At 55.9% G+C, this 23,214-nt stretch overlaps 7 protein-coding genes across 7 annotated transcripts; 3 read left to right on the top strand and 4 right to left on the bottom strand.

The window, feature by feature from the left end:
• Positions 1-702: 702 nt before the first annotated feature.
• Positions 703-3,334, top strand: CH63R_07115 (Kinesin light chain; the record flags this gene model as incomplete). The annotated part of the gene is made up of 3 exons (XM_018302090.1): positions 703-805; positions 858-1,014; positions 1,063-3,334. 3 exons carry the CDS (start codon positions 703-705, stop codon positions 3,332-3,334), a joined length of 2,532 nt encoding a protein of 843 aa, XP_018156868.1.
• Positions 3,335-4,517: 1,183 nt separating this feature from the next.
• On the bottom strand, positions 4,518-5,444 carry CH63R_07114 (Protein kinase; the record flags this gene model as incomplete). Its single annotated transcript, XM_018302089.1, has 3 exons — positions 4,518-4,880; positions 4,936-5,159; positions 5,222-5,444. The coding sequence occupies 3 exons, from the start codon at positions 5,442-5,444 to the stop codon at positions 4,518-4,520; spliced, it is 810 nt and encodes a 269-aa protein (XP_018156867.1).
• A 1,113-nt stretch (positions 5,445-6,557) lies between these two features.
• On the bottom strand, positions 6,558-8,285 carry CH63R_07113 (Major facilitator superfamily transporter; the record flags this gene model as incomplete). Its single annotated transcript, XM_018302088.1, has 4 exons — positions 6,558-7,085; positions 7,145-7,354; positions 7,416-7,514; positions 7,599-8,285. 4 exons carry the CDS (start codon positions 8,283-8,285, stop codon positions 6,558-6,560), a joined length of 1,524 nt encoding a protein of 507 aa, XP_018156866.1.
• Positions 8,286-9,835: 1,550 nt separating this feature from the next.
• CH63R_07112 (GMC oxidoreductase) lies at positions 9,836-11,885 on the bottom strand (the record flags this gene model as incomplete). The annotated part of the gene is made up of 4 exons (XM_018302087.1): positions 9,836-10,652; positions 10,724-11,466; positions 11,568-11,754; positions 11,809-11,885. 4 exons carry the CDS (start codon positions 11,883-11,885, stop codon positions 9,836-9,838), a joined length of 1,824 nt encoding a protein of 607 aa, XP_018156865.1.
• A 1,129-nt stretch (positions 11,886-13,014) lies between these two features.
• On the bottom strand, positions 13,015-13,641 carry CH63R_07111 (Mitochondrial genome maintenance protein; the record flags this gene model as incomplete). Its single annotated transcript, XM_018302086.1, has 5 exons — positions 13,015-13,147; positions 13,232-13,322; positions 13,404-13,433; positions 13,493-13,519; positions 13,584-13,641. The coding sequence occupies 5 exons, from the start codon at positions 13,639-13,641 to the stop codon at positions 13,015-13,017; spliced, it is 339 nt and encodes a 112-aa protein (XP_018156864.1).
• Positions 13,642-15,428: 1,787 nt separating this feature from the next.
• Positions 15,429-17,738, top strand: CH63R_07110 (FHA domain-containing protein; the record flags this gene model as incomplete). The annotated part of the gene is made up of 2 exons (XM_018302085.1): positions 15,429-16,535; positions 16,593-17,738. The coding sequence occupies 2 exons, from the start codon at positions 15,429-15,431 to the stop codon at positions 17,736-17,738; spliced, it is 2,253 nt and encodes a 750-aa protein (XP_018156863.1).
• Positions 17,739-19,642: 1,904 nt separating this feature from the next.
• On the top strand, positions 19,643-20,248 carry CH63R_07109 (uncharacterized protein; the record flags this gene model as incomplete). Its single annotated transcript, XM_018302084.1, has 1 exon — positions 19,643-20,248. The coding sequence occupies one exon, from the start codon at positions 19,643-19,645 to the stop codon at positions 20,246-20,248; it is 606 nt and encodes a 201-aa protein (XP_018156862.1).
• Positions 20,249-23,214: the final 2,966 nt, after the last annotated feature.

Here is a 23,214-nt window from a genome sequence, read left to right as displayed (position 1 = left end):
CTACCTGTTGGGCAGAGAATATGCTCGTGAGTCAGAGGAGTAAAGAGTCTCCAGTACGGGGAGGGCCGAGGGGAGACTAGAGGAGGCAGAGAGACAGAGATGTGGCGTTTGGGGTTTTCGTCTGTGCGGAGTGTGGGTGTGCGAAAGGGTGTGATGGTTCTGGTGGGCGGGGCGGCTTTACGGGGTGGTGATTCGATGCACCCCGCAAACGCGGCCTATCTTTCTTTTGTTCGGCTCGGGTTACCCTGTCGAAGGATGTGGCTGGTGGATCCGGTCGTTCGGAGAAACGGCCGGAAAGTTTGCCGGGTCCGGACCGGGAGTGGGGCCGAGTTCGCCGGGTTTGTCTGTGTGTGTGGCAGATCCGGCCCTCTACCGCACTAATTGCATGCACTCGCCCAGCGGTGTATCTTGAAGAGCCTGGTTTTGAATCTTGAAAGAAAACGTGCCTCCAAAGTTTGGTGGTCGATCGACCTGTAAAGTAAGTCGACTGAATGTTGGTTCGAGAGGCTGCAGGCTTGTGAGGCATGGCTTGACAGCGTAATCACGTGCACATATATCCTTGGCACAGCCTGATAACCAACATGCAGCCTGATTTCCCCGCCCTTCTGCGGCGTATGCTCATCGCGAAAGGAAGTTTGCCCATAGTTTCCAGCAGGCCAGCTGCGCTTAGCCAGCTGCTCTTGTCGCGAAGTTTTCGCCGCGATGGATCGGCAGACCCATTTTGGATCGACGACCGGGCATGTCGCATTCCCCGGCGCCCATGTTGAAACCGGAGGAACGCTCAACGTAACTGTTTCGGACACCCGTAAGCATAGCATCGTCCCTTCATTGCCCGAAGACAGACTCATGAATTCTAGGCCCAACACCGACCACAGCACGACCGAATTTCGTCTTCCCTTTCGAACAAAACAAGGACTTCATCGACCGGCCCGATGTCGTCGCCAGGCTTGACGCTCTGCTCCCTCCCGTTGCTGAATACCAGAGCGCTGCTCTTTGGGGTCTGGGAGGATCCGGGTAGGCTGCCATGGCCCTATTGCAGGCATCAACCGCTGACAATCGTAGGAAAACGCAGATAGCACTCGAGTTTGCGTACAGCCGTTTCCACCAGACGAACTGCGCCGTCTATTGGGTCCACGCAGACAACGAGGCGACGTTCACGCAAGACTACGAAGCCCTTGCGAGAAAAGCCGGTCTTGATAAGAAGGGCAAGGAATTGCTCCATGCCGTGCGCGGCTGGATAGAGGCGCAGCCTCGCTGGCTTCTCGTTGTCGACAATGCAGACGACATCAGCATCTTTGGCGTTGGCTCAGACACGGCATCAGCAAGTGATAACCGAACATCAACCCAGGAGACTTGCCTCTATGATTTCATACCCCGGGGCCCCGTTGGCACGGTGCTCTGGACCACTCGCGACGAAAGACTCGTGGGCAGTCTTGTGGGCGTTCGACAGGGACTGCAAGTCGGCCGGATGACGGCTGGCGAGGCCACGGTACTCTTTGAGAGCACGAGGGGAAATGACATCCTCGACGACGAAAAGGATTCCGTCTCCGAGTTGCTGACAAAGCTGGACTATCTTCCTCTGGCTGTGTCCCAGGCCGCGGCGTATATCCGCCGGTTATCCGTACCGGTAGCGCAGTACCTATCGAGGCTGGAGGAAGTGAAAAAAAGGTGGAAGATCTTGCAGAAGTCAGAACACGACCGACATCGCAGACCTGCGGTCCCGAACAGCATTCTTCAGACATGGAGCATTTCGATGGAGCACCTTAAAAAGAAGGACCACACGGCATACAACCTCCTTCTCACCCTCGCTTACATCCACAATCAGAACATTCCCGAAAGTTTCATCCACGCAGCGGCAAGATCATGCCGCGCTCACATCGGACAAAATACAAGAACTTCGAGCTCGTCCACGGAGAGTGACGATGAATCGGATGACGAGGACGATGCCGTCGCTACTGCCGTGGCTCGGCTGAGAGAGTTCTCGTTCCTATCCGCACGGAAGCCCCAAGAAGTCGGGCAGACCTACGAGATGCACGGGCTCGTCCAAGACGCCGCTCGATATACTCTGAGTCAGAAAGCACGACGAGAAGAAGCGGCGTGGTTTTCGAAGACGGCACTGCTTCTCGTATCGGACCTCTTTCCCTCAAATCCGAAGGAGACCTGGGAAGCAACCGAGTTGTGGCTTCCTCATGCGCTACTGAGCAGTGAATGGGCCGAAGTTTGCAAAGCGAATGCGCATAAAGAAATCGCGTATCTTCTGACGAGTGTCTCGGGCTACCTTTCGATACGTGGCAGACACAGCGAATTGCAACCTATATTTCGAAAAGTTTACCTTCTGCTGCGCACTAGGGTTGGGGTGACGGACAAAACCACTCTGCAATTCATGCATGCTCTTGCAGTGGTTTATAGCACCCAACAACGATACGACGATGCAGAGAGGATTGCATTCGAAGCCGTCGAGCTTTACCAGCAAGCTTTTGGCAAGAGGCATCACGAAACACTCACGGCGATGACAAGACTGGCAGAAATGCTCAGACTTCACAACAAGTCCAACGATGCAGAGAAGATCTTGATGGAGGTTTTAAAGCCAAAAACTCCACTTCAGTCTCTTGGAGAAATCAACTTGGACAAAATCCAGGTCCAGGCCTTGAATGAACTTGCGGCCATATATCACGAGCAAGGGAAATACAACGTCGCAGAGCAAATCCAGATCAAGTTGCTCAAATTCCAAGAGGACTCCCTTGGCAAGAAGGATCTAGAGACAATGGATACTATGGCTCGACTTGCAAAAACATACAGCGCTCAAGGGAGGTACCCGGAGGCAGAAAAGATAATGGCAGAGGTCTTAGAGCTAGAGATTGAGGTTAACGGCAAGAGGAGACTCAGGACAACCTTTGCCATGGCACACCTTGCGGAAACATACAACGTCCAAGGGAAACATCAAGATGCGGAGCATCTTCTGGTTGAAGCGTTGAGGCTACAAGAGTATGTCGTTGGCAAGAAGAATGATAGCAACATCTGGCTTAGGCGGGAACTTGCAGAGGCGTACACCGCTCAGGGAAAGCATAGTGATGCAGAGCATCATCTGGTGGAAGCACTGAAGCTACGTGAAAATGCTCCTGGTAAGGAGGACCCAGACAATATCCTGCTTAGGTGGGAACTTGCAAAGGCGTACACCGCTCAGGGAAAACATAGTGACGCAGAGCATCACATGGTGGAAGCGCTGAAGCTAGATGAGGATCTTTTTGGCAAAGCTCAGACGATAGTCGACCTCGCGAGAGCACACCTAGCCCAGGAAACTGTCGACGGAGGCGGCGAGAATAGGCAAAGGTAATTGACAGACGTCATCGGGGTAGATCATGAGTACCGATGGCTACGTCTACAGTCTGCCCATCACAAACAACATTGGTGACTTAATTCCTTCTTGTGGCGGTTTCTCACGGCCACCCCGTGTCCTTCTCCTACATGACTGAATCCAGAAGCCATGTATTATTGTTCCCATCTGACGTTGATCCCCTGCTGATGACGATGATGACATTTGCTTTGCGCGTGGGTTTGTCCAGCATCCAAACCAACGTATCCGCAATTCGTATGACTTATAGCTAACTTGGACGGTGACTTTTCATCGTTCAAAGTTCTCCTACTTGTTTCTACATCTAGCCATGAGACTTTCTGTTGCAGAGAAATACATCGCAGTAAACTATTTGGTTTCCGCCTAATAGCGCATGTCATAAGTAAATGACTGCCTGAATGCATATGTCCAAGTGCAGCAGTGACGTTCAAGACGAACGGGATGCAACCCCATGCTTGTTGTGCAAGCTGGGTGCTGCATGGTCAATGTGGAAAGTGAATTAGGATCTTTCCAACCATGCGTGACCACGATGTGCTGCCTGTCCTTTTTTTCTCAGCTATAAGTAGGTAGACCCAGGCGGTGCTATTCGTGCTTCGAAATTGGCAACACCAACCAACCTCTGGAACTTTTGTCTGCAAGTCATGCGCCAACGCGGCGTATCCGTCGGTCAACCAACGGTCGAGTCGAAATTTTTGAGAAAAACAAAGCCGCTGTGAGCATGAATTTGACAGTGGCTTTGAACAAAGAGGCAGCCGCCCGTCGCAAGTAAGATCGTTCAGGTCGTCCAGTAGCAACAGCGAGCTTCAGTCGTCGTCATTTTGTCAGCACCCCGGAAACTTCCGACGTTACTGCAGGGCAGTTGAAGCACACAAACTCTATTGCAAATACCCTGTCTGGTAATGATTCGGAATTCCCGTCTATTCCGCTGGAGAATACCGATGTGGGTGTCTACGACATGTCATGGACGTCCGACTTTACTTGGCCGGCTTTCCGCGGTCTTGCAGGCGACTGCAACGCGGCAGTAGTCGACACTGAGAGGTGGATATTTCATGACCTTGATTGAGGCGTGGGAATCAATAACAAGCTAGCGAAGAAAAGTTGGTATGATGAGATTGACTAACGGGCATGGGTTCCTCCCACAGTCGCGGCTAGCACAAGCGACTATCTAGATAGTGTTATCTTGCCACCATCTATGAGCCAGAACCTGGCTTATTGTTGTTCTGGCTGTTGGGTCCGGGTTTGTCATTCCAGATATCATGTTCTGTGCTTCGGGGCCCAGCTCTGCTCCCCATTGTGTGAATCTCAGCATGGGCTCTTCCTTCACCGCCTCCTCCGCCACTGCCCCCGCAGATTTCAGAGCGCTCCGCCAATTCTCATTATCGATCTGTTTGAGAAGTCCTTCGGGAACTGGCCCAAAGTAAGAAAAATGTCGAGTGAGAATCTCTTGTTCCGGTGTTACACCACTCTGCACAAGTTCCTGGTAATCATTCACAAGAAGGAAGTCACCACCTCCAAGGGCGTAGATACACTTGGAACAAGATCAGCGTGAATTTTTTCAGGGCAGTGATAGGCAGAACATTTACAACCAGTCCATAGGAGAATATGTCCGACGCCTTGGTCACGCCAGTTCTAGTGTGTCCCTCTGGGCTTCGCCACATCGCATTGCCTATTGCGTAAGGTGTTTGACGCGACAGTCCATCTTCCAATTTGTAGGCGATGTCAAAATCGCCCAAGGCCACGTCGGCAACTGTTTTGTTGCCATTGCTATCGCTAGTCCAGTTGACCAATATGTTGTCAGGCTTTACATCTATTAAGACGTAGCTGTTAGTGAGCCGTCGTGAGTCGCAACAACTGGTTGGATAAACATACCAATATGAATACAGCCTTTGCTGTGAAGCTCTTGTATTGCTTCTCCTGTGTGTCGTAGAATCTTCTTGCGCTCCAGCGTAGGAAATTCCGGATCATTCTGAATCAAGGAAAGAAGGGTGCATTTGTAATAGGGGTAGACGAGAACGCTTTCATCGTGATTGCAGTCGACGTGCATTCGAAGACGAGGGGAACCTGCAAACTCGGCCGCGAGGCGTACAGACATGTTGTAGAACGGCTTAGGCACGCGCTTCACGACAAATTGGTTGTGATCAGCCCTGGGAGAAACGGGTCAGTAAAAATACTATAATGTGAGATGACTGGATGGATCTAAAACCTACTCTGCTTTGAAGACGCTGAGGTTATGATCCTCGCGATGGCGCTGAAGCACCACACCTGTTGTGTATACACGGCCGGATTGGCCCACAAGGGTGGATATTGACCTAATGCTTCTACCATAGGGAACAAGGATGAGGTTTAAAAACCTAGGCAAGTGTCTTGGAGCCATTTCGGGGTAGAACTGGTTAACGGAAAAAGAACGCTGCGAAAGTTGGCTTGGAGGGAGAAGTCGGGAAACGGGGTTTTTTGTGTTTGCCACGGTTTAAGATGAGACAATTTGGAATCAGCTCGCCTCTGGGTACAAGGAAACCACACAATTACGTCATTGATGGCTGATGCTTTCCATCAGGGAGAACTCACTATTGTTTGTTTATTGGGACAAGAACAGTGACGGTGAATGATGAAACCAGGTATCTTATCCCTATGTGATTGAAATTCCCTAGCAAACTCACCTACAAGGAACATTTATAGCATCTTGTTTAACGTGCTTCGCCAACCACTCTGCTACCTTAGTTGATTCTGATATTGGCAAAAGTATTGCAAGCTTTTGAATGCCAGCAAACGGCCACAGTTGAACGTAAAGCCGTAGTGGTGGTGGAATGCACTTTGTTGTTCACTTTTATTACTATGCAAGAGAAACCCGGCCTCTGTGTATTTATAGAACTGTGCACCGAGTCTTGGATGAACGACGATGAAGTAGCTTTGATATATGCGCCCAGTGAAATAGAGATAACTCCTATTCGATGCTCCGCGGTCTAGTTCTAAATGGTTCTCCCCACCCCCCGGATAGACGTTTCATGCGTGAAAGGTATAGGCAACACGCCGGCCGTTTGATCAATGTCAACGATGCGTAGCACTCTAAGTCTGTGAGCCTAGTGTGAGGTCTGAGTGGGTGTTTCGAAACTTGATGTAGTTTCTGAATCTTCCAGATCTGTTCCCGTCATTGTAACATGGTGTCTTTGTCGTCGAGCCTGGCAATTCGACGAGGCCAGCGCGACGCTCAGCTGGTTGGATCATTCCGCTTAGGAACTGACACCGGCGCCGTAACCCCTTCTTCATCCCTCTTGGTGATACCCTCCCTCTTCTTGTCGCGCTTGTAGAGGTAAGCAACCGACGCCGTGATGATCGCCTGCGCACCGAACGCGACGGTGGAGAATATGAAGCCCTTCTTGAACTCGGGAGCGTCGACTTGCGGGTATGTCAGGATCGGTAACCAGGCGTTGAAGGCGTACCCCAGCGAGTTCATGATGCCAATGACGATCGCGCGCTCTTCGGCGTCGGCGCCGCAGATTTCGTTTGTCCAGCTCATGCTGAGCGGTCCGTAAGGCACGGAGGCGCGCTGCAGCAGGAACGCGAACCACTTCAGACCGTCGGGAACGTTCCAGATGGCGAGGATCAGGGCCGCGAAACCACCGAGGAAAGTGGACATGGACATGACGCTCGCTCGGTGCCGGATCGCATCGGAAAGGATGGCGAAGCCTACGGTGAGGACCAGCTGGATGGCGGAGGCCGCCGTAGGGATGATGTTCTAATGAGCGTTCGTTAGTAGCGAACGACGTTCGCTGTCGACGCGGGGGATAAACTCACAATCTTTTGCACAGACTCGCCCTTTGACTTGAGCCAGAGCGAAAAGGGGTTCACACTGCTGGACGGGCCGATGTTGATGAAGATGATGTAGAGAATGCTCAACAAGTAGACGTGCCACCGGCCGAAGATGCGCTTGAAGGCAGAGCGCCCCAGCTTCTTCCGGGGAGCGCGGCCGACACTCGCCATACGCTTGCGGGCCAGTTTCCGGTCCTGAATCGTCGTCAGTCACCGTGCACCAGACTCGGGTGATAAGTTGCACTGCACTACTCACATCTTCATTCAGGTAGAACGCCCTCGTGTTCTCAGGCAGGTCCGGCAGGAAGAAGAAGCCGGCAATGCAAATAGGCAGGCTGATGACTCCGTCCATAATCTGAGATAGTTGCGGTCGAGTCAGCATTCCAAGGTCTCCACACCACCCAGCACGCCATATCAAAAAGGGGGGGGGGGAGCTTACAAATAGCCACTTCCAACCCGGAAGCCCATGCACGCCGTTCAACCCAACATACACGCCGGCCTGGAGATAACCGCTGAACATGCTGGCGGCGGCGGAGGAGGCGTGGAAGATGCAGGCTCGCTTGCCCAGCTCGGAGGGCTTGTACCACGAGCCGAGGATCGTGTGGGCGGCCGGGTAGAAGATGGACTCGGCCAGGCCGACGAAGAAGCGGATGGCGATGACGTGGTTGGACGTCTTGGCCGCGGCGAGGCAGAAGGTCAGGAGCGTCCAGAGCAGCTCGCACGAGGGCACCCAGATGGACGGGCGGACCTTGGTGAGGACGATCTGCGAGGGGATCTGGCCGACGACGTAGCCGACGGTCCAGGCGGTGTCGATGAGGTTGATCTCGTTGCCGTTCATCTGGAGGTCCTCCTTCATGCCGCTGACGAAGGCGTTGCTGATGTTGGTCTGGTCGAGGTTCTTGATGAAGTAGCCCAGGCTGAGCATCGTGATGAGGAAGACGTCGAGCTTCTGGATGAACTTGCGCTCCTCGGGCGACCGCCCGGGCTCGTAGTCCCAGATGTACGCCCACCACGGCGCCTTCTTCTTGTTCCCTTCGAGCGTCGCCGAGTTGCGGTCGTCTGCGAGGGACTCGTCCACCGCCGCGCCCTTGGGCGACGCGGCCGCGTATTCGTGCTCCGACCCCATTCCGAGCAGAGGTGAGAGCTCTATCGAGTCCGTTGAATTAGCTAGGCGGACCGGGAGAGCAGTCGAGGGCGGAGGATCAAGAGGGAGCAACAGAGAGCATTGCGTCTCGCCACATGGAGAATCTTTTGGAAAGAGAGGGGGGGGAATTCCGTACCTGATTTATGCATTTCGCTTTCTGATAATCTGGCCGCCATCGCGCTGCGCTACCGGGAAGAAGGGTTTCGTAAAGTTGGCCACAATCTCCCGGACGCTGGAGATCAGCTAGATAACACTCCGGCGACTCATGTGGACTCCATGGAGTCCCCGAAGCGGATGATGTGCTGCGACGAGCTGGTGATTCGCTCCGACTTGGCGTGGGGTGTGTCGCCATCGCGGGGTCCTGTGTCGTGATCCGGATGTCGCTACCTGAATCACTCTTAAAGCGACCCCCGTCCACGCAATTATCGCCGCCGTCGCCTCCGCGCGATTGCCTTTCGATGTGGAGATGTGCGCGGCCAGACTTGTTGGAACATCGGAGTCGGGTCCATTTAGTCGGTAATTTTGCTCAGGAACCCTGTTCCGCGGCTCGGAGGTACGGCAGACCGTAGTTTGGTCTAGCTCATCTCATTTAGGACTGATCTCCGTTCAAAGTCGCAATAGATAAGAACTGGAAAGGTTTCCAATCATCCAACTCTATTACAAGGAGGGACATTGAGACGTTGCTGTTGGGTTCCCGGGCACCACGGGCCGAAGACCCGCAAAACCGGGGCTTCGGCGCCGGACTGGTGCGGCTCGGCCCGGCCGTTGGCCCGCAGAGACGAATGCGGCTTGAGGGGAAACCGCAGAGGGTCGCATGCCTGCCGATGTAACAGACGTTGAGAGCCTGTACGTATTGTAAGACATCAGTGCAAGCGGGCGACGCATTTGGGGCTATGAAAGAAATTTGCGACGGCTCTCTCAGGTGATCGAGACTCCAGACCTAGATCTAATGCTGAGGGTCTTGAACGATTGACTCCGTCCCTGCAGGTCCGAGAGTCAGTAGCTTCAACCTTTTGCAATACCTGTCAAACCGGAATCCTTCACGTCAAGTAAGATGCACAATGCAGCAGTAGCCCCCCCCCCAGACCGCCCGTTCTCGGAGATTTAGAGACGATCAGCATCTTGGCCAACGCTCCCGTGCCAAGCTTCTTCGCCAACCCGCCAAGCTCGTAGCACCGGGAGACGTGGCGTGGTGCTGTGCTGAGAAGTCGTGCCACGCCGAGCAATAGTTTGAAAAAATTTGTTATTGACGTGTATGTGGTACATTAGAAGGGTTTCGACACGAATCCTCATGGACCCAGGAAAGAGGCAGTTGCACTAACAACCCCAAAATGTGACGCCGATAGGATTCCAAACCTAACTGACACAAGTATCTCTCTTTGCTCCACCGGGAGAGGTCGGGACTTTAGCTGCAGTCAGTTTGGTGGTCAAAACACCCGTTTTAGTGAAGAGTTCGGTGTGCCACTTTCATTCATAAAAGGATTTGAGAGCCGCCGTTAATTACACATAATACACAAGCGACCAGAGTCCCACTATGCGTCTTGCTTGATAAAGTCCGCCGCCCTCTCCGCCACCGCGTAGACGAGCGACTGGATGTTGGCCCTCGGGATCAAGGGAAACACGCTGGCGTCGACGACCCGCAGGCCCTCGACCCCGTAGACCCGGAGCCTCTCGTCGACGACGCCGCCCGCGGACTTTGGCAGCATGGCGCACGTCCCGCAGGGGTGGTACTCGCTCTGCACGGCGGCGCGAACCCAGCTCTCGACGTTGTCGGCCGTGAGCGCGCGGTACCCGGGCTGGTACACGCTGCCGCCGCCCTGGAGGAGGTCGCGGAGCGGCGCCGTCCGCGCGACGGTCTGGAGGTGGAGCGCGATGGCCTTGAGGAGCTGGACGTCGAGCGGGTTGGAGAGGTAGCGCGGGTCGATCTGCGGGTGGACGGCTGCGTCCGCGGACTGGATGTGGACGGAGCCCCGGGAGAGGGGGTGTTCGAGGACCCCCAGGATGGACAGGAAGTTCCCGGGCGAGCCGGCGGAGAAGAGCTTCGTCGTGTCGGACGAGAACTGCGGGGAGATGCCGCCTTCGATGGTGAGCTCCTGCGCGACGGCCTCGGACTTGAGGTCGCGGAGGATCAGGCGATACTGGTCAGCCAGGCCGGGGACGTTGCTCTTGAGCGAGGGCGAGGCGAAGTCCAGCGTGGATGCGATCTGCTTGAGGGACAGGAGGGCCGAGCTGGCGCCTGCGGACGACAAGCGGCCGGTCTTGTTCTGGAGGTACAGGCTGAGCTGCTCCTGGAAGTAGGTTGCGTTGGCGTAGTCCTCGTTGGTTGGCAGGCCGGGCTTCACGGCGAATCTAAAGGGACGTCAGTTTTCAGAGGCTCTCCAGGCCGAATGAACCAGCAACGGGGGAGGGAAGGGACTCACCCGAGGGGAACGTAGACGTGGTCCTGCAAGTTCTCGCCCACGTTCGGGTTGTCCACCAAGACGTCGACACCGTGTTGTTTCAGGAGCTTTCTGCCGCCGACGCCGGACACCTCGAGCAGCTGCGGCGAGGCCACGGAGCCCGCGGCGAGAACCACCTCCTTCGAGGCGGTGGCCTCGTGTTTCCCGGTCTCCTGCGTCCAGCTGACGCCCGTGGCTCGAACGCCGTTCTTGCTCTTCTTGAGGAGGATCCTGGTCACGTGGGCGCCCGTCACGACCTTCAGGTTCGTCCGCTGACGAGCCGGGCCGAGGTACGCGTTCGCGGCGTAGCTCCGCGTCGCGTCCGCGATGTTGAGCAAGTTGACGTAGCCCCCGAGCGCCTCGCCGTCCCGGGGGTCTCCCTTGACGCCGAGGCCGAGCTTCTCCATGGTCCGCGGCCACGCCTGGAGGAAAGGGCTGTACAGCTTGGGAAACCCGTTGGCGATGGGCCCGCTGGTCCCGTGGGCGCCCGGGTCGACGTAGCCGAGGCGGAGGTCGCTCGTCTGCTGCGCCGACGGGGCGAGGAACGCCTCCGACTTGCGCAAGTAAGGGGCCAGCGCGTCCCAGGACCAGCCGGCGTTGCCCAGGGCGCCCCAGTTGTCGACGTCTCGCCGGGAGGGGTGCGTCCAGAACATGAAGTTCATGGCGCTGGAGCCGCCGAGTTGCTTGCCGCGGATGTGGGCGACGACTTTGTTGTTGGCGGCGGCCTGGGAAGGAAGTATCAGCAAAGACGCGTCGGTCACTCATGCGCCGAGTGGGACTCGATGGGCGAAAGGGGAGGAGAGGGGGGGGGGGGGGGTGTTGTTACTTGAGGAACAGTCTTGTAGTCCCAGTCGTGGTCTGGGTTGCCGTACATGGCGGGGAACAGACCCGGGGCCAGCACGTTCAAGTCCTCGGAGCGATCGGCACCGGCCTCGAGGACGAGCACGGTCACCTGAGGGTCTTCGGTAAGGCGGGCTGCGACGGTCAGGCCGGCAGTGCCGCCGCCGACGATACTGCAGGGCAGGCATGTCAGCAGCCTGTGGGCGTGAGTGAGAGGTCCGACTTACATGTAGTCGTATGTCTCGGCCATGATGTTCGTAATGCTGGACAACACGACGCCCAACGTGAGAGGTTTCCAGACCATGCTTGAAGGTAGTCAGTTGCTCTGAAGGCAGACTCAACTTTACCAGATGAACTCTGAGAAAACCATCGCCCAAGACCCCAAGACGGAACTGGAAAGCTCTTATATACCTAGCACAGGGTCGACGCATGTCCCACATAGGTCAGCCGGCCTCCAGCCTGCAAGCACCGGAGAGTAACTGCGGTCTTCATCGCATGGGTTGTCTCGCAAGGTCCTGCCGTTCAATTCGGGCCACATTGATGCGTCGCAATCAATATTGGCACTGCTCCCTCGCTACGCTAGACCGAGACAGTACCTCAGCCGACAGCTGGTGGCCGCTTGACGCAGGCTACGACGACGCAGTCCACCAGAGCAATATGCACGCTGAGTAAGCGATGCCTTGCGGCGGAGTTCCGCAGGTGGTTGGTGTAGTTAGAGCCGAAGGGCGGGAACCCCTGGTTTGCAGGGCGGCCGGTGTGTATATCTTGGAGGGTCAGGCATGAGCCTTGAAATGTACGAAAGCGTTGACCCGAGCGCACCTGAGGTGGCATGAGCTTCAATGGTTTTGATTGCAGTGTAAAGGACGGACACAGGCCTGGGTCACTAGAATATGGATGTAGGGCGAGTGGACGAAAACAAAGACCACACGTAGCCAACCGGCACGTCGCCAGCAACTCTGCTCCCAGCCCCTGGCCCGCTACCATGAGCTGTAGAGCTGTGAAGCACACAGACGAGGACTGAGTCGGCTGCTCACCTGGATAAGGGCGCAGCTCCCATAAGCGCTCGCGGGGCTTGTGCATATACTTGGCTTAGAATCACGTCCCAGAGCTCGGAAACGAACCAGCTGGCCCGTCTTTGGACCACTGTCGACTTCACATTACTCAGTCCTTGGGACCGACCAGGAAACGAGGCGGAAGATTTTTGGGGCTCTGTGTCGACTCCGCACTAGTCGCACGCTGGATGAAGATACAAAAAACTTTTCTCGTGTAGTCGTGATATGCCCAACATCCTATTATAATACAGATATCCATTTGGTGCTGGGGGCGGAGCATCTCGCCCGTCCTCGGCGACGGCCTTACTAGTCTCCTACAAAGATGATGTACAGGGGGGTGGGGGTGAGGGGGTATTTCGAATGTGTGATTTTCCCTCGGGCTTATTGCTGGCGCTTGGAGTACTCGGAGCCGGGGCCGTACATGATGATGGGTCTCCGCTGGGCCCTGCGGAAGGCCTCGTTGGCGATGGGGGAGGCGTCGGATCGAATGACACTGCCGATGGACATGAAGAAACTGAGGTGGGGGGAAGCGTTAGCTATGACGGGACGGGGCTGGACAGCCTGTTGCTTCTGCTGGTGGTGGTGGTGGTTGACCTACCCGAACGTGGCTCCGGATCCGAGCATGTATTGGCCGAGAGTCCTCATAATACCGTTGGGGCCGGCGCCGTAGCGCATGATGTTGACGGAGCCTGCGGAGAGAGTCACGGGTCAGTCCGGATGGATTGCGACGGAGGGGAGGGGGCAAGAGCAAGAGGCAAGGCGTCGCGTACCGAAGACGAAGCCCATGACAGCTCCGACAGCTACAGAAATGTCAGTTGCGAGGCCAGGGTTGCATGCGCGGTGCATGGAAGACACGTACTGCCACCCATCATGGCACCCATCTTGACTGTGAAGGGTCAGTTAGAGCTTCGACGAGACGCTTCAGGACGAGAGGTGGCGGGCGGGCGTACGCTTGTCAGCGACGGACGGGCCCATGGCACCGCCGTGTTGCGCAGGAACGGGAGGCATTGTTGATTTTGTTCTGGGTTGTTTCGTAGGCGTAGGATCGGTAAGGAAAACGGGGGGCAGGGGCTCGTCGGGGCGCCGCTGGTGCTCGTCAAGATGATCTCGGGCGTTCGGGGGTTTGGTGGTGATGTTTGCGATGGAGGAGAGCTTCTTTTCCCAATTTGCTGCAGCCAATCCCGATCGATCCACAAACCCACGACCAGTAACGGGTGTCCACTGGAGCTTTTGGACGAATCCAGTCCGGGGTACGGCAGTTCCTCGGCAAAAAAAGGCAATTGTTCTTCCCCCCTCCAAGTTCCAACCCTCCTCCTCCCCCCTTTTTGGTGGAGCAGCCGTCACCCGACGCACTGGCCACCTGGACCGACCACTGCTTTCTTACGATGGGCAGTCTCGCTAACTGGTTGGTCGGCTGACCAAAGCAGGGGAGATAGCGGGTCACAGTACCAGCCTTCAGGTGTCACGTGCTCTCTCTCTGTGCAGCAGTCACCGTCGCCAGCGCACTGCGACAAGCGCTGCAGATGGTGGCAGGTGAGGGTAGGTAGGGTGGATCGCCGACGACCCAAAAAAGACTGACCAGACCGCCTCCATCTCTTCATCCGGTATCATAAGCATAAGCAACAGCAGCAACACCGGGTTCCCATCTCACTCTTCCGTCACCTCTTGTTCCACTGACTGCAACCAACTTCCCTCCTCCCCCCTCCCTCCCCCTTCGACTGGATGCTTACCACAGGTGTGAATCGAGAGTCTGTCTTCCTCCCCATGGTGGAATCAGTGACAGCCTTGGGGCCTGTGCTTCATTAGCAGAGCAGCTGAACCGAACTGAACCGAACAAAACCAACCCAAATCCAAGCCAACTCCCCCCCAGCCACCACCACCATCAGTGATCACCCTCATATCTGCCACCGCCGCCGCCAGCCCTTCCGCCCTTCCGCCCTTCCATGTCGGCGTCTCTGGCGCATGTTTCTTCTGAGCGCTGTTTGGTCCGTGACCGTCTGCAGCAACTGCAACTGCAACTGCAACAGCAACAGCCACAGCAGCTGCAACTGGGAGGTTCCGTGCACACAAAACAGGACTCGCACACACACGCACACACACGCACACATAGACGCAACCGCAACCGCAACCGCAACCGCAACCGCAACGACGCTAAGCGCTTAGCGAGACGGGGCGAGACCTTCTGTTCTCTTTGCCAAATCCTAGATTCAACCTCACCTACCCTACCGTGCCAGAACAACGGAGCCCCCTCTGCTTGAGCCATCGTCGAACGAGGTGCCCCAAACAACCGCATCTCTCTCTCTCGCCATCTCTTGCCCGCTCCCTTTCAATTGCAGGTATGTCTCGCACCCTGTCTGGGCCTCCCTGTCTGCCCGCCTTTGATGTCTTTCGCCGCGACCCGAACACCACCTCCACCACTATCACCCCCCCCCAGTCGCGCCAATTGGCTGTCCACCCCTATCCTTGCTGCGACATCATCGCTGACATATTTTTTTTCTTAACCTGCCAGCGCAGCCTTATCGTCGCTCATCACCCTTCTGCAGTGCTTCTTCCATCTGTGTGACCTAGCATCTTCGGCGATAAACCTCGTCGACCCTTTCCCCGCGATACCCTCTGGGATGCTCGTGTGCGAATGTTGAAGGAACCAGCCCTCGACGTCCCCTAGATCATCACCACCACCACCACCACTACCCCGAACATCGATAGCCCACGAGCGGTACTCTACCTGCCTCTAGATCGCGTCGATCGCTTTCGTCACCACACGATCCTTACCTAGCCACGACCAAGTCTCCCTCATGACTGCCGTCGCGAGCCCTCCCAGCTTCCAGCAACTCAATCGACCGGGATGGAATGTTAATGGCGGGCAAAGTCTGAATTCGATGAATCCAGAAGACGTCAGAGGCATGTTCGTGCCGCGGAAGACGCTGCAGCGGAGCAACTCGTCCTCCTCCGTCGCGTCCACCTCGTCCAACTCGTCCACCACCACCGTCGCCACGAATGCCTCGCAACCAAATGGCACCCCGGCCTCGACCAACTCCGACATGAGCTCGTGGTCGAGCACCGCTTCGAGGAAGCGCCCACAGCCCAAAGGCCCCTGGCCCCCCGGCAAACCAGAAGGCCAGCCCGATTTTGGCAGGCCCGTCATGCGTTCGCCCATGAACGGAATCAACGGCAACTCGTCCCTGCAGACCGTTCCCGGCCAGCCGCAGATGATGCCGCAACAAGGCCTCGCCGCGAGGCCCGTGGGCGATCCCATGCCCAGCGGCCAGCCCGTCCTCTACCTCTTGTCGCTGAATGGCACTTTCGAGCGCAAAACCATATCCGTACCATACTATCCCGAGAGCCTTCGCATCGGTCGCCAGACCAACCAGAAGACGATCCCCACTGCCACGAACGGCTACTTTGACAGCAAAGTGCTGTCCAGACAACACGCCGAAGTGTGGGCCGATCGCATGGGCAAGATCTACATCCGCGATGTCAAGTCGTCCAATGGAACCTTCGTCAACGGGACGCGCTTGTCGCAAGAAAACCGCGAATCCGAACCCCACGAACTACAGACCGGTGATCACGTCGAGCTGGGGATCGATATCGTGAGCGAGGACCAAAAGACGGTCGTCCATCACAAGGTTGCCGCCAAGGTTGAGCATGCCGGCTTCGTCAGCCCCTCCAACAACGTTATGGACATGAACTTTGGCGACTTGGATCCCGCCAACGGCGCCATGGCCGTCCCCGCGTCGGGACCAATGCCGTATCGCGGCCGCACGGGAAGCAACGCGTCCATGGCCAGCAACGGACGCATGATAGCTCCTCAAAACATGGCCGGCATGGTCCCCAACGGCGGAGCTGCGCGTGGCTTCCTGCTGACGCCTATTACCACAGAGCATATTGTGAAGAGGCTGCACGTGAGTACCTGTTGTCGACCGTTTCTTCTTCTTTTCACACACTAACTTCCAAGACAGAACGAGATGCGGAGTGCACGACTACAATCTCAAGACCTGTCACGGACGGGCCATTTCATCCACGCGCTGCTTGGCAAAGAAGAAGTCAAGGATCTGGAGAAGCCCGAGGCACACGAGCCCCCTAGACACCTCCCTAATGGCAACGCCCTGCCCTTCCGAACCGATGCGAAGACGCGATTCTCCGATCCGCCCGCTCCCCCGCCTCAGCAGCCTCTTCCCGAGAAGCCTGATGTGCCTTCGCTCAAACGAGGCACCACCGAGCGACCGAAGGCCAACAGTACCCCGTCGCCTGTGGGACGGGACAACCTGCACCAGATCATTCAGTTGACCGAGGCTTTGAACAACGCGAAGAAGGAGATGGATACCCAGACCGCCCGCATCAAGGACTTGGAAGACATGCTCACCAAAGAGCGCGAGGCACGCGAGCTTGCCGAAGACATGGCAAAGATTCTCGAGGACAGTGCCGTCAAGGAGACCAATGGCGGGCCCAAAGAGCATGATGATACCGAGACCATACTCGAAGACGCTTTTGAGCCGCCACAGGACGATTTTGAGACTCGAGACGTTGAAATGACGGACGCCGAACCCATTGCCGAAGAGCCGACACCAGAAAGCGCCGAGGACATTGCCGCTCGTTTCCAGGCCAAGATCGACACGATGATGTCAGAGATGAGCGATCTCAAACAGCAGATGGATGCCTGGAAGCAAAGATGCGAACAGGCCGAGACGGAACGTGACGCGGACCGCAAAACCCTTGCCGAGATGGTTGCCCGGATTCGCAGAGACGAAGAAGCCAAGCAGGCGGCGGCGACGGCGGAACCAAACCGATCTCCATCCCGTGGGCGTCGCGGTCGCAGCGGGGGCCCTGCCGAGAAGATTACCACCGTCGTCCAGACAGACGGCTCTGGCGAGTCGACGCCGGCCCCTACGCAGACCGAGGCCAGCGTGTACGACCCGAGCGACAAGCCTACGCTGTCGCGAGCCAACACCATAACGCCGCTCACCATACCACCGGGCAAGCTGGCAAAGGACCAGGCCATGATGGCCAGCGTACCCTACGCCTCCATGCTCGGTGTTGTGATCATAGGCATGGGCCTCATGGCTTACATCAACGGCTGGCAACCGGAACCGACCCCCCGTCATTGACGGTGGTCGACTCCAATTTACTTCTTGCTACGATTCTCTCTAGACACGCACTTCCTCGCTGGCGTTGCACATACCTACGGCGTTTACTGCATTGAAAGCGGCCATTCGTTTCCCACCGACTTCCATTGCGTCGTGTTTTTTCCCTATGTACCTACTATTTTCCTTTTTTACCTGTATGAATTGCGAGAATGACCTTTCTTTTCCCTTTGTCTCTATTTCTCACGGGCAATAGGGACGGTTGGTGGAAACATGAGTGGTGAAGGCGTTTTTGCTTCTTCATCTTTTTTTTCCCTCGTTTTGATGCCGGGACCTCTATTCGAGGTCTCTCTTGATATCGTGCTGCAGCACGATGTTCTCTTTGTGAAGCTTTGGAGGCGGGGGCGGAGCGGGCCGCCAAACCTGGAATGGGAAACGGGATGATGGACGACGACGACTTTTTTCTTCTTTTTATACTGGGCACACCAAAAAGAAACCACCAACCCGAGATGACGCCTTTCTTCCCTTCTCTCTATTGTTTCTTCGTCCTCTGCTGCTGCAGGAGAGATACTTTTGTGCCTATGGCCGCCTGTCCAGCTGCATCAAACCCCGGCAGGGATGGACTGAATGCGCTCATGGCATGCATGGGCGGTTCCCCAAACGTGTCTGCAGGTTTCTTATGCTTCTTGGCTCTTAGGGGGTGCATATGTGCAATGAAGAAGAGGGGGATGAGAGGGGGCTGTAGATTACTGGCGCGACAATGACGAGATTAATGTTTGCATAGGCTGGGGCGGTGAATACAAGGACCTTTTAATTTATTCTGACATGTTTCATTGTCATGGGTTTGACGTTTTGTGCCGTTTCGACCCAAGATTGTCCTCTGTCTCTGAACATGTCGTGTTTAGGCCGGAGATTTTCGATACCCAGTAGGTACTGTGTCCGGCGTGCTTGGACTTGTTGAGAGTGAGAGGAGGATTGGGAAAGAGATACAGCGGATCATCAGAATCAACGACGTCGCCGCATGTCGGGCTTGTGCCTGATGTTATATGTAATTGATTGCATAGAAAAATGATGTACTGTCTGATGCGTACATTCTCGGCCTTGGACTCCCAGGACCCATCGCCTTCTCTTGGTCGACTTGCCGTGGCAAAACATTGTGACGGGTTCGAAACCACTATGCAAAGATTGTCTGCCTGGCATTCACTTAGAATAAGCCAGGCGTCATCGAAAGGGCTAGCCAGGGGACGCTCGATGTCTCTGGGGTTTTTTTTTTGCTCGCTAGATTGGCGTGCCTGAAGCACGGCATCTCGGATTGCATGGCGTTGAGGTTACGTTCTTTTCTGCCGAAAGGAAAAGGAAAACAAGGGGACCGAAATTCCCATGGTTGGGAATCTGGTTCATCCCATCACACCGGGTTATTTCTGCAAAAAACCTCCCGTTCCCTCCCGTAGGACTGGCCATGCGGTGACTTCGTATCTGGGCGGGAAACCTCTGACGGTTTAGCCGGACACTCTCTGTAAAAGCGCTTGGGAGGCCCATCTTGACATGAACCCGAGTCACTGGCGCGGGATCAGCACCGCGGGCTGAGATGAAGCATTCCAGCGGTCGTCGCAGCCCTCCCTTCGCGCATCTGTTCTCTTCCCCTGGCAACGCACGTGTCGAGGGAGGGAGGGGAGGGGAAAAAAAACAATCAACAAGCTGGCCCGGGTTGACTTGATCCTTTCTGGAGGTCTCTGGGGTTCGCTCTTGGTCGCTTTTATAGACCGCCGGACAAGAAAGAAAAACCAGCTCCTTTTCTGATCACGGCCAGTCCCAAAAGCTTGCTTTCAGGCGCCGAAACTTCACCAAAAGCTGTTTATGTTTAGTCCACGCGTCTGGGCCACGAAGAACATCACCCGCCGTAGCCTCCCCCACGATTTTCGGGCATCATGAACTTGGCGGATCATTTCGGTAGGGCCCTGGGAGCTGGAGAACCCCCCCCCCCCCCTTTCCAAACGTCTGCAGTAGCTGACACCCTTCTCCTCCCCCCCGAACCAGACGGGTGCTCCTTCATCTACGAGGACGACCGCACAACCATCACAAACGGACACGCCGTGGACCTCGAGGGCCGCCCGGCGCCGCGGGGCCCCGCGAAAGGCGAGTGCGAGGCGCCGTCGCCGGCGGACCAGCACGAGAACATCCGCGCGTGGCTGTCCGGGGTTGTCGTGGCCGACGAGGGGGACAAGCCGCTCGTCGCCGACGTGTTCTACGCGCTCGGCGGCCTGTCGAACGCGGACCCGGCGGCCGGTGGACAGGCGCGGACGAGGCAGGGCGGCGGCGGCGTCGGCGTCGGCGTCGGCAGGGCCAACGTGAAAGTGCACACCATGGGACCGGGGTTCGTCGGGCGGGCGCCGCCCTTCGCGTCGTCCGAGTTCTTCGCCAACGCGGTGGTCGTGGCCATCCTCCTGCTGTTCGCGCCGGGCTTCACCATCCTGGCGGCGGGGGTGTTTGTGACCTCGCGGGTCGCGGAGCGGTGGGCCGGGCAGGATCAATGAAGACCCAGTCTCTCTTTTTTTTTTTGGGAAAGGGGGGGCAGGGTTACGGGGGGGTACGAGTCAATGGTTCGCCAATGACGTGAGGGATGATTCAAACGACTTTTTTGATGAGGATTACGAACTTTATGGGATGAACGCGGAGAGGAACTACGCCGTCACGACTTGGCTGAAAGGAAGGGGGTGAGGGGGGGCGCATTATGAGAGCTGTGCTGATTGTCTGCAATTGAAATAAACAGGGGAGCTCGTCTTGGTTTGAATTAAAGTATGGGCCGTGGGCCTCTCCGTTGCATGCTTCTGGGGACTTCCTGTGTGACTGTGTGAACTCTCGGGAGCGTGGGCGTTAGGTCCCGAGATGTGGCGGAGCGGCGTTCCGCGGACCTGCGGGTGTCCGGGCGGATGGTGGGTCCTTGGCCGGCTCTGCCGGGGTGGCAACCAGGTGGCACCAGGTGTTCCTCGATTGCCTGCCGCTGTCACGCCGTACAGTCTCGTGTCAGCAGCAAGGGGGAATGAGGGTAAGTTGACGCCGATTATCTATAAGATGATGGTCTCTACGACCCGGCCCTGGAGATTCCCAAATCACATCCTTCCAGAATGTGTGTTCTAGATTTATTTATGTACAGGTGTTGAGCTTTGCTGGCTGGCTTATCGACTGGCTTTTGGCAGTCTTAGGGATCTGGAGAGGCCAAGCGCACATGGTATTTCGGTAAGGGGGACTTGATAACCTAGGCAGTTGTGGAAACTGAAGGTGGAAACCTGGGCAGGTTTTAGGAGTCTGTCTATTCTTACCATCTTACTCTCAACTAGCACGAGGAGATCCCACAAAGAGTGCAATACGAACGGTATCAGACATGGCATATGACCTTTCAAAATTCACACTCACACAGGTGGACCGATTTTTGTTTTCATAGAAGCTAGACATGTTGGTCTCATGCACTTATGTATTTCGATATCGAGCTTGGCACCACTCGACTTACAAGCTTTTGCAAACACCACCAGCTGTACACGAAAGCAGGAAGAGAGCTATATTTGTCTTGAACGAAGGTATAGTTCTGAGAAGAGTACCTGGCGTTTTCTAGCAACTGAAACTTCGAGAAAGTAAGTATAGCTATGCGCAAATTTGCTTCTGCCCACCCGCCGGGCTGACGCACAGAAAACAGAACCCGCGACAACTGTATCCCGGCAACATTACACGAGAAGATCCTCTATATGAAAGCCGAGGACAAGAAACCCATGGCCGCTACGGTTCACAATACCCGGAGTTCAGAGGCAGGCAAACTCCGTCCACGAATCTCGTGCCCACTATTCGCCGCAGCACCTGCACTAAATAGGCGAAGCGGTTAAACCATGCGACTTCACGTCTGTCGTGACAGAAGAAGAGAAACCTACGTTGAGAAAGCCGCCAGCTTCGAAGCATGAGGTACCCTGCTCTGGTGTCTCACCCGGGAGGCAGTTGGTTTGCCGAGTGATGCAGTATCCGAGAGACAGCGTTGGCCAGAGCGACAGCAGCGCTACGGCGGCAGTGAGAGGACGCATGGTGAGTTATGTGGAACTATTGTTCAATGAGGCGCTGATTGGAAAAAGATGCGGTGGATGAATAGGCACGTAAAACCTCACAGACAACCGAGGAGGGCCAACCCCTCTTATTTAATGATCTTGGCGACAGGAGACTAAGTCGAAAACCTGGAACCCGGAACGTACCGTAAAACCCTAAATACAAAGTTTCTGTCAGTCAATCTTGCCGAACAAGACGCTTGAGGGGTTTCAGTTCACAACTGCTACAATCTTCATACTCGCGTAGCACAGTGACCAAGGGGCAAGCCTAGAAAGCCACCAGGGGTTCGAATACTGCGAACACAGCAGACAAACAATGTTCTACAAAAGACATCGATGTTCTAGGAGAGAGGACAACGGTCATTCAGTTCCAAGGCGACGGACTTTGAGTCCGCTCACCTTGAAGCAACCTGGGGTCCGGTTTCCAGCAGGTGGAGCCGACTGCGTATTTCATGATTCAAGCCCATTGTCAGTGGTCACGTTCAAGTCTCATGTCCACGCTGCCGCAACTTGGCGCTACATGCAAGAGATGTTTAAGGCAAGGTGGCAACTAATTTGAGTATATGTAGTGTGGTTGAAGGGAGGAACTTGAGCGGATTATACCGGCCTGAGAGTTTGGCCGATTGTGCACATCTGTACTCTGATTAAGTATAAAGTGAAATAGGCTAGACCCCACGGCGACCGAGACACCCGCTCCGGGACGACGCGCGAGAAGTCTCGGTCCGTCGGCAAGACCGAGCGAGCATGCGCGAGGAACCATCCGTGTCGTCAAAAGCCGGAGTTGGTCGCGGTGGGTATTGTGAAGTCGGCCGGTGAAAGCTCCCCAAGCCGGTCACTTTGTTCGCCAGGACGGGCGTCATCCGGCCCCCGCGCCGTGCGTGCATGCCAGACTCCCCCAGCTTCTTGAATTAGATCTTTTCTTGAGATGTGTCTGTCGAAAAGTACGGTGCGGAGCCTCGTCTTGCCATGACTTTTGTCCCTTCGGCGCCCGCCTTTATCTATCACTTCTGACGCCATCAGTGCCACCGTCCATTTCCAAGTAATGTCGGCCAGTGAAGTTCGAAGCCGCCGGAGGCTGGTAGATTCTAACGAAGTTTACTCGCTGCTTTCGCGTACGGAATGGAGAAGTTGAGGTTCGACTCCGTGTCTCTTGCACCGCCGTCGACTTTTTAAGTCCAACATCCGTCTTACACAAGCAGCAATTCCCCTCATCGCCATGCCAATGACAATGACAGGACAAGAGACCTGTAGCCTGTTTGTCCAAAGTTTAACTCACAGTTCCAAGTTGCCTCAGCCTCCTCGTGGCTCTTCCGAAAGCATCTCGTGTCTTCCATCCTCCAACTAGGCGGCCCACCCGCGCGCCGACATATGTTCGACTGGCGACAATTAATGCGGAGTTTTCACTTTTCTCGACT

Source organism: Colletotrichum higginsianum, chromosome 5 (genome assembly GCF_001672515.1).
Source record: "Colletotrichum higginsianum IMI 349063 chromosome 5, whole genome shotgun sequence".
NCBI lineage: Eukaryota > Fungi > Ascomycota > Sordariomycetes > Glomerellales > Glomerellaceae > Colletotrichum > Colletotrichum higginsianum.
The sequence above is the reverse complement of the archived record's forward strand: the minus strand, read 5'-3'. Positions and strand labels throughout refer to the sequence as shown.